Raw genomic sequence first — 13,116 nt, forward strand, 5'->3', positions numbered from 1 at the left:
GTCATGTCTTGGTTCTTTGTGGAAAACGGTTTTCTCTGGATCACAGAGCAGCCTTGAAACAGGCATAATTAATTAGTGACATTGGTCCTTGGCAGACGATTGGCTGGATTGACCTCGGGGGTGATGGGTCGGTGGCGTAGATGGGTGGTTGTTGGGTTGGAGGTGGAAATCGGATGGTTGTTGGGTCGGTGGCGTAGATCGGGTGGTTGTTGGGTTGGAGGTTGAAATCGGATGGTTGTTGGGTCGGTGGCGTAGAACGGGTGGTTGGGGATTGGTGGCGTAGATCGGGTGGTTGGTGGGTTGGTGGCGTAGATCGGGTGGTTTGGGGGTTGGTGGCGTAGATCGGGTGGTTGGGGGATTGGTGGCGTAGATCGGGTGGTTGGTGGGTTGGTGGCGTAGATCGGGTGGTTGGGGGGTTGGTGGCGTAGATCGGGTGGTTGGGGATTGGTGGCGTAGATCGGGTGGTTGGTGGGTTGATGGCGTAGATCGGGTGGTTGGTGGGTTGGTGGCGTAGATCGGGTGGTTGGGGATTGGTGGCGTAGATCGGGTGGTTGGTGGGTTGGTGCACATATTAGTTGATATATTCTGCCATTTTTATACTAAAACAATGAAATTTTCTCTGAACTCGCGCACATATTTGCTTCCTATCTGGTGCAATCAGGCCAAAATGGACGGTGTAATTCTGATCTGCAGAGATTCCATACCGTGCAGATCAGTGTATGCATTGCCATATCGCCATACAACAACAGTACTTAGAGAAACACAACCTAGAAAGACCCCGACCACCGCCAGGTGGCGCGCATCACCCGGAGAGTGCCTCGGAGCCAAGGTGCGGCACCCGGCGCCCTTTTCACCTCGCTCTGCCCTGCCTCACGTCCTGGCGCCCTACCCCCGGGACCTCTAGCAAAGGTGTGTGCCCTACCCCGGGGCCTCCCCGCCCACCTTCCTTCCTCCGCCGAGCTTTTCCACGTGCGTCTGCCATCCCTACCAGGGAGATTGGGTTTCTAAACACAATTACCTTGCCAGCATCTGACTATTGCTTGTTTATTTGTCTTCTATTGAATTAAATTGATATTTCATAATTACACTCAACCCGCAGCGTGCTTCCACTGACACGTCCCTTGAACATGTTTACAAGAATGACGTGCGAGTGCTCGGCCCTGATAGGGGGTGCTGTGTGTTTGTTTTCGTTCTGGTTCAGTCGCCTGCCCCGAGAACCCCGGGTTTAAATGCAGATAATTAGAATAACCCGGACAAGTAATCTAAGATTGCCATTTAAAAATAAAGACATTAACACCGTTGTTTTATCTCCACTGTTAAAACACGTCGGACATGAATGTAGACGTCAAATAGAAGTGGATTCCACATGCAGTTGAATGTTAAACCTTGGTTACCAATCATGATAAAATCCGGACATCCTTGTACATGGTGCCATAACTACTGATGTATCCGGGCCGTACCAAATATATACGCCCTCGTCGGATCATAACTCTGAGCTGAGTGCCATGCGTGGAATATTCTCGATACAAACCGACAGCATAGTTTAACATTTTATTTCATTGTTATTGCACAAGACGCCACTTGGAGATATTGCCGAACTCGGTGCATGGTATTGCGTCCATGCGTAGTCTATCAGGAAGAAGCTCGCGGCGGGCTTTTATTTAACCTAACGTCCCATTGGACAGATTAGAAAAACATGAGGTTATTTGTTGGCTTTCAGAAGAAGGTAGTTGTAAGTACACACACGCTGGTCGATAAAAGTAATCTTTTTGCTCATTTTCAGGCGCAGCGTGAGTAATCCAGTAAGATCTTCTATATTCTAAATCAGACTGTATTTTTCTAAATCTCGTCTCACCAACGTGACCTACCGAGAGTGCAATAATTGAATTCCATAAAAACATTTTCCATTTGTGGTATGGTGTTATTCATCAAACTGCGATTTCATCAAGATAATTGAAAATATTTGGAGATGCGGATAATCGTTATTGAATCCTTGTGTCTCGTAAAGCCACGCGATACTTCGACCACGTCTCGCGTTGTGTACAGCGAATGAGGCTAAATACCCAGCTGATTACAATTTGAATTCATTGGGGAGGCTGTGTGACGCTTAAAGACACAATTTGCGATTGGGTTCATAAGTATTGTTTAGTTCAATATTCCGGCAGTGGTGACTTCGTGATGTGTTTATTGCTGGGGTCTTGGGCTGACATGGTAGCATGTCGTAATTTGAAACACTAATCAGCAAGTGCAATATCAGTGGGTTTTTTAAGATTATGAAAAAGAATTGATGAAGGGAAAATATTAGCGTCAGCACGCGGTCAATATTCGGCGGAGCTTGGGGAGTACTTAAAGGCGCAGTTCGACCCGTGAAGATCTGGGTAAGAATAGGTCATCAGCAACCCATGCTTGTCGTGAGAAGCGACTAACGGGATCGGGTGGACAGGCTTGCTGAGTAGATCGATGCTCATGATAATCAATCACTGGAGTGTCTGGTCCAGACTCGATTATTTACAGATCGCCGCCATATAGCGGGAATATTGCCGAGTGCGGCGTTAAACAACAACCAATCAACTAAAGGCGCAGTTCGACATGGTACAGCCACATCCCTCCATCGTCCCCATCTCTGTGTAGTGAGAGCCAAGTTCTGTGTTTCAGCTGAGCGAATGATCTTGAACGATAAAGTGAGTACGTTAGAGAGTGAGTTGTTTATAATGCTGCTTTGAACCGTTTTTCAGTTATATCACGGCATGTCTGCTCAATGTGGGAGGAAATCTCGAAATGATGTACACATGTAGGTCTCAGACGGGTACAAACCGGGATTCGAACCCACAATCATAGGTTTCTGCCGTGCCCAAGGGACGCAACTCTGCACAGAGAATTGCGGCGAGGATTTGCACGAATTCTGTCCTCCTGAAAGGGAAGTTTAGGTATGTGAAAGTACAAGGACTCCAGTCTCTTATGGAGACAACTTGTTCTTATTGATATTATTTATATAATCTAGAACTAATAATTATTGCTTTAGAGACTTCTGCAAGTCTACCACGATGCCGACATCCAGCGGAGCCCGGGGAGTTCGACATGGTACTGCGACTTGGAGAGCTGGGCCAGTTTAAGTCTACTCCCTTCATCGTCCCTATCTCCGTATAGTGAAAGTCAAGCTCTGCGTTTTAGCTGAGAGAATGAGCAAGAGCAAGAGCAGTACATAGGTGAGTGAGTAAAGGAGTAAAGGAGTGAGTGAGGGAAGGAGTAAAGGAGTGAGTGTGTGAAGGAGTAAAGGAGTGAGTGAGTAAAGGAGTAAAGGAGTGAGTGAGGGAAGGAGTAAAGGAGTGAGTGAGGGAAGGAGTAAAGGAGTGAGTGAAGGAGTAAATGAGTGAGTGAGTGAAGGAGTAAAGGAGTGAGTGAGTAAAGGAGTAAAAGGAGTGAGTGAGGGAAGGAGTAAAGGAGTGAGTGAAGGAGTAAATGAGTGAGTGAGTGAAGGAGAAAAGGAGTGTGTGAGTAAAGGAGTAAAGGAGTGAGTGAGGGAAGGAGTAGAGGAGTGAGTGAAGGAGTAAATGAGTGAGTGAGGGAAGGAGTAAAGGAGTGAGTGAAGAAGTAAATGAGTGAGTGAGTGAAGGAGTAAAGGAGTGAGTGAGTGAAGGAGTAAAGGAGTGAGTGAGGGAAGGAGTAAAGGAGTGAGTGAGTGAAGGAGTAAATGAGTGAGTGAGTGAAGGAGTAAAGGAGTGAGTGAGTGAAGGAGTAAAGGAGTGAGTGAGGGAAGGAGTAAAGGAGTGAGTGAGTGAAGGAGTAAATGAGTGAGTGAGTGAAGGAGTAAATGAGTGAGTGAGTAAAGGAGTGAGTGAGGGAAGGAGTAAAGTAATGAGTGAGGGAAGGAGTAAATGATTGAGTGAGGGAAGAAGTACATGAGTGAGTGAAGGAGTAAATGAGTGAGTGACTAAAGGAGTGAGTGAGGGAAGGAGTAAATGAGTGAGTGAGGGAAGGAGTAAATGAGTGAGTGAGGGAAGGAGTAAATGAGTGAGTGAGTGAAGGAGTAAATGATTGAGTGAGTGAAGGAGTAAATGAGTGAGTGAGTGAAGTAATAAAGGAGTGAGTGAGTGAAGGGGTAAAGGAGTGAGTGAGTGAAGGAGTGAAGGAGTAAATGGGTGAGGGAAGGAGTAAATGAGTGAGTGAGGGAAGGAGTAAATGTGACTTGGGGAGAGTTAGCGAGTTTGGGAGACTTGAATACCTGAATGAGGATTTGAGAGATTACATTCGTGAATGGGGTAAGTAGGGAGGTGGTGAGCATGTGACTGAAGGCTGGGGGTGAGTGCAGAGATGAGAGAGCGAAAGAAGGAGAGAATGCGTAGGTATATAGGTGAAAGAGTGAAAAAAAGGGGAAAGTGCGTGAGGGAAGCGGTGAATGAGGGGAGGAGTAAACGAGTCCAAGTTTAAATGCTCAAGTGTTTCCCCTTCCAGGCTCCACACTTCAAAGCCCTTCATTTCCCTGTTTAACGCATGGACTCCTTTGTCCGTCACTTCGTTTAATCTATGAAACAAGCCAGTCAACAGATTTCACTCCTGGACTCTCCGATCGATCAGCGTTCTTCAAACCCATGAAGGCCTTTGTATGTTGCTGCGTTGTGTTGTTGTGTTATTTCGTCGTTGTGTTGTTTCGTTGTTGTGCCGTTGTGTTTTATCCGTTGTGTTGCTGTGCCTTTTGTTGTTTTGCCCTGCCGTTTATAGTTTCGTCGTCGTGTTGTTGTGCCGTTGTGTTGTTTCGTTGTTTCGTCGTTCCGTTGTTGTGCCGTTGTGTTGTTTTGTCGTTATGACGCTGTAAAATCTGTACCGTTTTGTAGTTGTTGGTGTGCCGCCGTGCCGATGTGTTCTTTCGTCATTGCGCCGTTGTGTTATTTCGTTGTTGTGTTGTTCCGTCGTTGTGTTGTTGTTCCTTTTGTTGTTTTGTCCTGCCGTTTCTTGTTTCGTCGTTGTGTTGTTTTGTCGTTGTGTTGTTGTACCATTGTGTTGTTTCGTCGTTGTACCGTTGTGTTGTTTCGTCGTGCCGTTGTTGTACCGTTGTATTGTTTTGTCGTTATGACGCTGTATTTTTATGCCGTTGTAAGGTTCTGTCGTTGTTCCGCCATGCCGTCGTGGTGCCGTTGTGTTTTTTTGTCATTTTGGTGTTGTGTTGTTTCGTCGCTGTGCCGTTGTGTTATTTCGTCGTTGTACCGTTGTATTGTTCCGTCGTTGTGCCGTTGTGTTATTTCGTCGTTGTGCCGTTGTGTTTTTTCGTCGTTGTGCCGTTGTTATCTTTCGTCGTTGTGCCGTTGTGTTGTTCCGTCGTTGTGCCCTTGTGTTCTTTCGTCGTTGTGCCGTTGTGTTCCTTCGTCGTTGTGCCGTTGTTATCTTTCGTCGTTGTGCTGTTGTGTGTTTCGTCGTTGTGCCCTTGTGTTGTATCCGTTGTATTGTTGTGCCGTAGTGTTGTTTCGTCGTGCCGTTGTTGGCCGTCGTGTTGTTTTGTCGTTATGACGCTGTATTTTTATGCCGTTGCATTGTTTTGTCGATGTTTCGCCGTGCCGTTGTTCCATTGTGCCGTGGTGTTGTTTCGTAGTTCACCTTGCAGTACATGGGTTCCACACGGCGTCTATCTGACGACCTGGCTACACACAGGCCGACAACTCGGGTACTCTGTTGCCAGGTACATTGATGGAGATACCGTAGGTATTCAATACCTCCTGATATAACAAACATGTGAAACATTAGCAACTCAGGGTAAGTTAATATTTCTCGGTCACACGTACGCCACAGCATGGCGTCCATGTGGTTCCGTGATGAAGATACCTGTATACAAAGTTTGTCAAAAATCGTTCCTAAAACCACAATCGTTCAAGCTGTTTATACACGAACCGACCATTCCCCGAGTCAATCTGTTTTCTTCTGAAATAGGATTCTGAGGGGAAACAACTCGTCCCATAAATCTGAGAGCTCGTGATGTTGGTTTACAACCATCATCAAGACGTTTATCGAGGGAAGGAAGTGACCTCTCTCCTGACCTTTGTCACCGGATACTGTCATCCCACGTGATGTATAGTGTCACCTGGATGTGTTGTGCACGTGTCAGGTATTTCCTCGGATGATTAACGCTCATGGTAGTCCTGTAGTGTAGATTGCAGCGCGGGGCAGAGGTGAGGAACATTAACTGCGTTGATAGGCGGAACAAGTCCCCTTGTGCTCCCTCTCGCCCAGGTGAAAGAAGAAACTCAAGGAAGTTAATTACAGTCGACAGATGACATAATTCCCTGCGACTCTTTGTCTGAATATATATTTAGTAGCAAGGATTTAAATGACACAAAATAGTGCTTGCTTTATTAAGAATAGACGGAAATGTAATGCACTGCCACGCTATTGGACGCGAAACATATCACTATTTGAATCTAAAACATGCATTCAAGCGTAGCACGCTAAAGTTGGTTAAATAGAGAATCAACGAGTGTTGATATATTTGATATCAAAAGACACGAGGGTGAGATTTTATTTATCATCCAACATCAATTTTCCAAGTTTTTCAATTTGTAGACAGTAATTAGCAGTGTCTTCAGCGTAAAAAGTACTGCTAACAGCTTCAGTAGCAGAGCCATTAGTGATGTCATTTGATTGTGACGTCATGGTAAAAGTGACGTCACAATGGTCTGCAAAGCATTGTGATGTAATTTCATTGCAGCGATATCTACAGTGTAGATATCGCTTGATCTAATCCAAGCGATATCTCCTGTGGGAGCCAGTTTTGGATGATAAATGAAGAATCTCACCCAATAGTGTTTTGGATGATAAACAGTCTTAGGCCAGACCAATTTAATTGCTAGGATTACGGATTTTTTCGGGTAAAGTGGCTGAATGGAGGAGGGAATGTAAAAAAAAAAAAAAAAGTACTTGAGAGAATTTTTTTTCGCAGGTATTACGGATTTTAGGAGGCAGGAATGCTGATAGGAGGAAATAAAAAAAAAAAAAAAAAAAATCCCTCACTTGTGCCACAGAAGCTACAAAAGTATTTCAGTATTACCCACCACGCATGCACTATAGTCCCTTTATCTAATGACACTCCTTACTGATGTCCAGGGTTTACAGGTATCTTTTGGCAGTTTTCCACAAGCAGGTAGACTTCAACAACAAGCTTTTAACTTATTAAAGATTTATTGTATTTTAAAAATATAAAAACAATGTGAAATACACTGAAATTAAAACAGCACTTGGCTTCAAAACAAATATACATTTGGCACATACAAGTAGGGAGGTCAGGCACGGCAGCCATCTTGTTTTTTAAAAGAAATTAATCAAGTTTCATCACATTTCAGCTTCATTGACAGAAATAAGAAGAAGATACATGCTTATGAAGAATGTCTTAATAAAACATTATGCCTATTCTTGTGTTGTTCTCTTTGTTATTTCACCATGAATAGAATGTTTATTCAAGTATGCAGCTTCTTTTGATTACCGGGTATGTCAGCTTTTTGCCAAAATGGCACCATCCAATCTTCGTACCCTTGACGTTCAGGGTAAAACTACAAGTACTTGAAATACTCTGTCCAGTATAATGTCATTGTGTTAAATGATCAGGTAACACTCATGGCTGACGTGTTATGCTAACATGTGGAATGCACTTAAATTAAATAGCCCTTGACTTCAAAACAAAAGAAAACATTTGGCACATACAAGTACTTGAAATACTCTGTCCAGTATCACTTTTTTCGTGTTAAATGATCAGGTAACACTCATAGCTGAAGTGTTATGCACTTAAATTAAATAGCCCTTGACTTCAAAACAAAAGAAAACATTTGGCACATACAAGTACTTGAAATACTCTGTCCAGTATCACTTTTTTCGTGTTAAATGATCAGGTAACACTCATAGCTGAAGTGTTATGCACTTAAATTAAATAGCCCTTGACTTCAAAACAAAAGAAAACATTTGGCACATACAAGTACTTGAAATACTCTATCCAGTATAACTTAATCGTGTTAAATGATCAGGTAACACTCATGACTGACGTGTTATGCTAACATGTGGAATGCACTAAAATGAAATGGCACTTATTAAATGGCTTCAAAACAAATAACCATTTAGCACCTACAAAAACTGTACCTGAAATGTTACAAAAAGTACTTTTTTCCACTTTCACTCAGTATCACACAGCATTTTCCTCATGGAATAATGAGGTACACACCTCCTATTAAAAGCAGTCATAAAACAACAAAAGGATAACATACATGAGCAGAGACATTCTGCTCAAATTCCGGCCAAGACTTTCCCCCACATCACATCAAAATTGGAAAATGTATTTAAAAAATAAGAGGTACCATTTCTGATTTCACACAAAACACAGGAGTTAACATATCTTCCATCATTTGACTAGTACCTGCATGATTTACAGGTCAGTTAATGCAAAATGATTTATGATGTTCTCAGTTTTTTAACATTACGTTTCCCCCTCACTGCAGCTTCTTTTCCTGATTGTTTACAAGATCGACAGATAGGCCTCACAGTGCTGTACATAGCCTGAAGTTCATGGATTACACTGTCATCAGCAAAATCTTCTGACCTGGCAATTCCGCAGTGAAAGCAAACACTTGGCAAAGAACATGTATTACTGGCATAGTATGTAGTCTCCATTGTGGACGAACATCTGAGACTCTCTTTCACAACTAGCGTTTCAAAGTATGGAGATGCTGGAGGAAACAGTGGTGACCCACAAGTGTAAGAACGTCCCTCTCTCATGCGGATCAAGGCTGTTTTGTCTTTGTAGGAAAGTCTGGTGTCTGAATAAACACATCTCGGTTTACGACATTCAACACATGTTACTGACTCTCGAACTTTGTTTGCAGTGAGAATTTTCCTATTTTGCTTGTCTCTTATTGAAGACATGGTGACAGAACTCAAGGAGGGTCTAGCTGAATCAGTAGTGTCTGTACCATAGACAGAATGAAACTCTTCAAACTTATCTCCACTTTCAGGAGATACAACAGGATCAGGAATGAAATTCAATTGTTCAAACTCATCATCAGGCAGTCTTGGAGGATTGATGACACAATACCAACAATCGTCAACTCTGTGAGGATCACATTTCTTGATTTGAAAGATGTACTGCCGACAGCGACAATGGCGATCCATGAAGTCATTTAGTTTATCTGATTTCTCCAGATCTTTCTTCGTCAACTTGTTCATATCAAGTTTATCATCTATATGATCTTTCAAAATTCCGAAGAAATTTTCAACACTCTCATTGCTTGCAGCACTGTTTATTATCACCGCATCCCCCTTGACTTTCAGATGAGAAAACCTTTCCTCCAGTAACTTCAGAACTGGCAAGACGGCTGCTGTAAGGCCTTCTTTAAAAGCTGGATACCTAGAAGCAATGTCTCTTGCAGTTTTCAGGGTTGACACTCTCTTCATTTTCATTTCCAGTTCCTCTGTCATCCGTTCCCTCTCTAAGGAGACATTTTGTAGTGCAAGGTTCAGAACAGAGTTCACTCTTTCGGCCAGGTTTGCCCAACTGCCCATTGGTGCTGTCCTTGCCGTGATCAACATGTCCAAATCGAGCCATGCAAACATGGCTATCATAGCCAATTGCACAGATCCGAAAGTAGTGCGGTGATCAGGGCCACCATCCGTGTACATTATGAGTATAGCTCTCTCTGAATTTCCATCATCAGTACTGAAATGGGATTTGATGATGTTTGTTGTTTCAGCACCATGACGAATAGCATTGGACGGACTGAACACTTTGTCCTTTACAGTCACAAAGGCTGTTCCATTGAAGAAAGAATCACTGGCATCCTGTGGAATGTCACAGTGCAGAGCAACAGAGGGGATGGCCCCGCACACATTATAATCATGATCTAATGCTGTAAGAGAGCTGGCAGTAGTACTGGAAAGAGAAGCATTATGTGGGCGAACACCAGTACTAACAGGTAATCCAGGCTCTCCAATAGGAACAATGGCTTTGTCATCAAGCCAAAAGAAATCGACATGCTCTCTCAATGTCACAGCAAATTTCTTCAAGTAGACCAACTGTGCAGCCACATAGTGACTATCCTCATGTTTTCCACGTATCTGTCTTGTTTGAAGTGAAAACTTTACATTGAAACGACCAGTGTAGTGGAATGCAGTCCTCGTCGTTGGATTGGCTGGCCAGAACTGCAGTCTCACCCATTCATTGGAGGGAATGAGTACTTCTGGATCTACACGACCCCGCACCGTTGACACAAGATCGTCAATTGATATTGCATATGGAAGGTACAGTTGTGATCCATGTCTCCGCTCGTGGATGGCAAGGTCCCTTTCATGGAAGTATTTTTCAACTTCACCCCAGAAGGTATCAAACTTTGTACTGTCTGGGTTGCCATTCAGTCTCCGTAAATCCAATGCCACATCAGGATCATTTAACTCCAACACATCTTCAACACGTTGATCAATCGCAGCTTGTGCAGTGTTTTCAGCACCACTACTGTCATTGGTCAAGAATTTGTACATGTTTCTGAGAAGAGCTGGAGACACTCCTGTAGACTGTTGGTATTTCGCATAGAACTCTTTCTTCATCTGTCTAGTTGAATAATCTGGCAATGACTTGTGGACTACCCGCACAGTTTTAACTGTATTTTCATCTGACCTCTCGCTCTTATCACCTGGCAAACGCCATACAAAATGTATATTTCCGAGATAATTGCCCTGAAAGTAACTGTAATGTGCCACTGGTACAGACAAACTTAGATTGTCAATCCATGTTCTTCTCTTGTATCTACAGGTTGGGTGATAGTTGCTGATTTCCACAGGAGTGTATTCATCCTCAGAAGCCAATGTATTGTCAAGATCCAAATAATTCTCCCCCACAGGACCAACAGGATTTCGCAAAGGTGCACTAGCATTGTGTCGTTCTTTGGACCGCTGGGACTGTTGTCTCAGGAAGTCAATGTACTTTCTCATACACTGGACCAGTTGCTGAATATCTTGATAGAGTGTCTTAAATTTGTAGGTCCATGGCAGCATGAGGAGCTCAGACAGGGCATCAATATGCTCTTGAAGTTTTGCGACTTCCATCTGAAAATACAAGTCATCAGATGTTTAAAAATCATTGTTTGAAGTTTGTATTACAATCTTGTAACATTGCAGTTTCATTTAAAGTAGACAATTGTTCTCTATTAAAAATTTAATAAATGCTAAATTTATTAATCTGTATTTATTCTCATCATGTCAACATATGACTTTATTCAATAATAGTTCCCTTGACCATTTGGCAAAACACATGCACACACACTGACAGGGTACTAGTTTAAAAGTCTGGGTTTGTCTAAAACAATCCAAGTTTTATACTAGCTTCAACAATCAACATAGTATTAATAAAGGTTTTCAGGTGTCAAATTATTTTTCAAAACTTTTCCTAAGAAATTGACGTTTACAGATTTTGTTATACATACCTTTGGTGGTGGCTTATGTGCTTGTACATGATCGAAGTAGCCTTCGAACTGTTGGAACATGTTGGGAATTTTTCCCCCCCTCTCCTTCAGTTTACTGTGCTGTGATGTGATGTACCATAATATTCTCTGAAGAGTCTTGCAAACAGTTTTTCCTACTGCTTCAACATTATTTGTTGTAAAACCAATGCCATGTTTGTGAAACATGTCGAGAATGTCATTGAAAAGTTTTCGATCGCCAGTTAGTTTGTCACCAGAATATTTCGCCGGCAGCTTGTCGAACTTTTGAGAACTCATCATAACATCAAACGCTGATGTTTTCTGCACATCGGCGCTGTTTATTCTCGATTTTGCCACCACTGTCACATAATTTAGTCCAAAGTCTGCTAAAACTTGCATGGGTGTTGTAAGTTCGACGATATTCCCGTAGGAACCAGCCTTGGATTCTGTTGCATGCACCTCTTGTATAGAAAGTCCATCTCCATCGGCGATTGACGATACGGCTTTCGTCGCCAAATCACCAACTGTGTCATCCAGTGGACTTTCCATGATTCGCTTTGATAAGCACACGCTACCCTTCAGAACGCTTACGCTAAAATACTTTGCTGACATTGTCGAAAGACAGCAGATAATAAGAGGCATTAAAATACCAAAACTGACACCCCATGTCCACATGGTTCCGGCATATTCAAAACACGTTCTGCGCATGTGGGAAACGCTTGTAATTGAGAGTACGCATTCGATTGGCTATGTTCGCGTGGAACGACCAATGGAATTTGCCGACACATGTGCGTAAGGAATTTTAGTTAAAAACAAGAGTTACTTCCCGTAACATGTATTTCTCACAACAAGGCTTATCGATCGATGTTGGATGTCGGGTAGAATATTATAAAAAAAAATGATAGAATTTCATTTTTTTTTTTTTCCGATTTGGCGAAAAATGGTGTCGGCGGATCCGTAATCCTAGCAATTAAATTGGTCTCGCCTTAGTTATTAGTGTCAGGAATACATTGGAAGTTTGAAAGGCCATGACAAGGGTCAAGGATCAAGGTCATCAGGAAGTTGTTAACCGCTAAACTGCTCGAGTTGAAATTCACTATCCAATGAAACTTGGAAAATGTCTTCCTCAGAACGGGGTCGAGGTAAAAGTCGTGTTATGAGGTCAGTGAGGTTGTGTTTAAATCTCACAATCAAACGGATTTCAAAGAGCGTCATATGACTCTCGCTGAAGAGTTATGTGATCAGTGTTACGTCATTCAAAGCTGCAGTAAAAGAATATATCACACACATCAGTGACAAAAAAATTGTTCGATGCAATTCCGTTTTAACTTACGTTCCCGTAATTCTTTTCAGGTGAACAATTGACTTGTCTTTGCATGCTTTTGTAACGGGTACCACCAGCGGGGATAACTTTTTACGATCACCTGGTATCGTCACAAATTGATAGTTAATCATAAACACGTGCTTATGATATAGTCGGAATCGTACAATGGACTCCATTAATTTGTAGTGGTCACATGTGCCACTTGTCGCCAGCTGTGGACGCCAAGTAAGTCACAGTCCTGTACCAGTCACAGCAGGCATCCTGGGATGCCCATTGTCATGCATGGCACCCACAGCCCACAAACAGATCTAGATAGTCCAGGTACATCAAGTCTGTAGTGGCATCATGAAAGCC

At 42.8% G+C, this 13,116-nt stretch overlaps 1 protein-coding gene across 1 annotated transcript; it reads right to left on the bottom strand.

Moving 5' to 3' along the window:
• Positions 1–6,727: 6,727 nt before the first annotated feature.
• LOC124119460 lies at positions 6,728–12,278 on the bottom strand. Its single transcript, XM_046481965.2, has 2 exons — positions 11,442–12,278; positions 6,728–11,064 (listed from the first exon to the last, which is right to left on the bottom strand). Exons 1-2 carry the CDS (start codon positions 12,144–12,146, stop codon positions 8,422–8,424), a joined length of 3,348 nt encoding a protein of 1,115 aa, XP_046337921.2. The 5' UTR covers positions 12,147–12,278; the 3' UTR covers positions 6,728–8,421.
• Positions 12,279–13,116: the final 838 nt, after the last annotated feature.

The sequence above is a fragment of the Haliotis rufescens genome, unplaced genomic scaffold (genome assembly GCF_023055435.1).
Source record: "Haliotis rufescens isolate VD_foot unplaced genomic scaffold, xgHalRufe1.0.p SCAF_71, whole genome shotgun sequence".
NCBI lineage: Eukaryota > Metazoa > Mollusca > Gastropoda > Lepetellida > Haliotidae > Haliotis > Haliotis rufescens.

Bases quoted from the DNA above. Each gene is read 5' to 3' on its own strand.
- LOC124119460 (XM_046481965.2), bottom strand. From the start codon at position 12,146: ATGCGCAGAACGTGTTTTGAATATGCCGGAACCATGTGGACATGGGGT. The intron at 11,065-11,441 runs GTATGTATAACA...TTGTATTTTCAG, and splicing joins CACATAAGCCACCACCAAAG to ATGGAAGTCGCAAAACTTCA.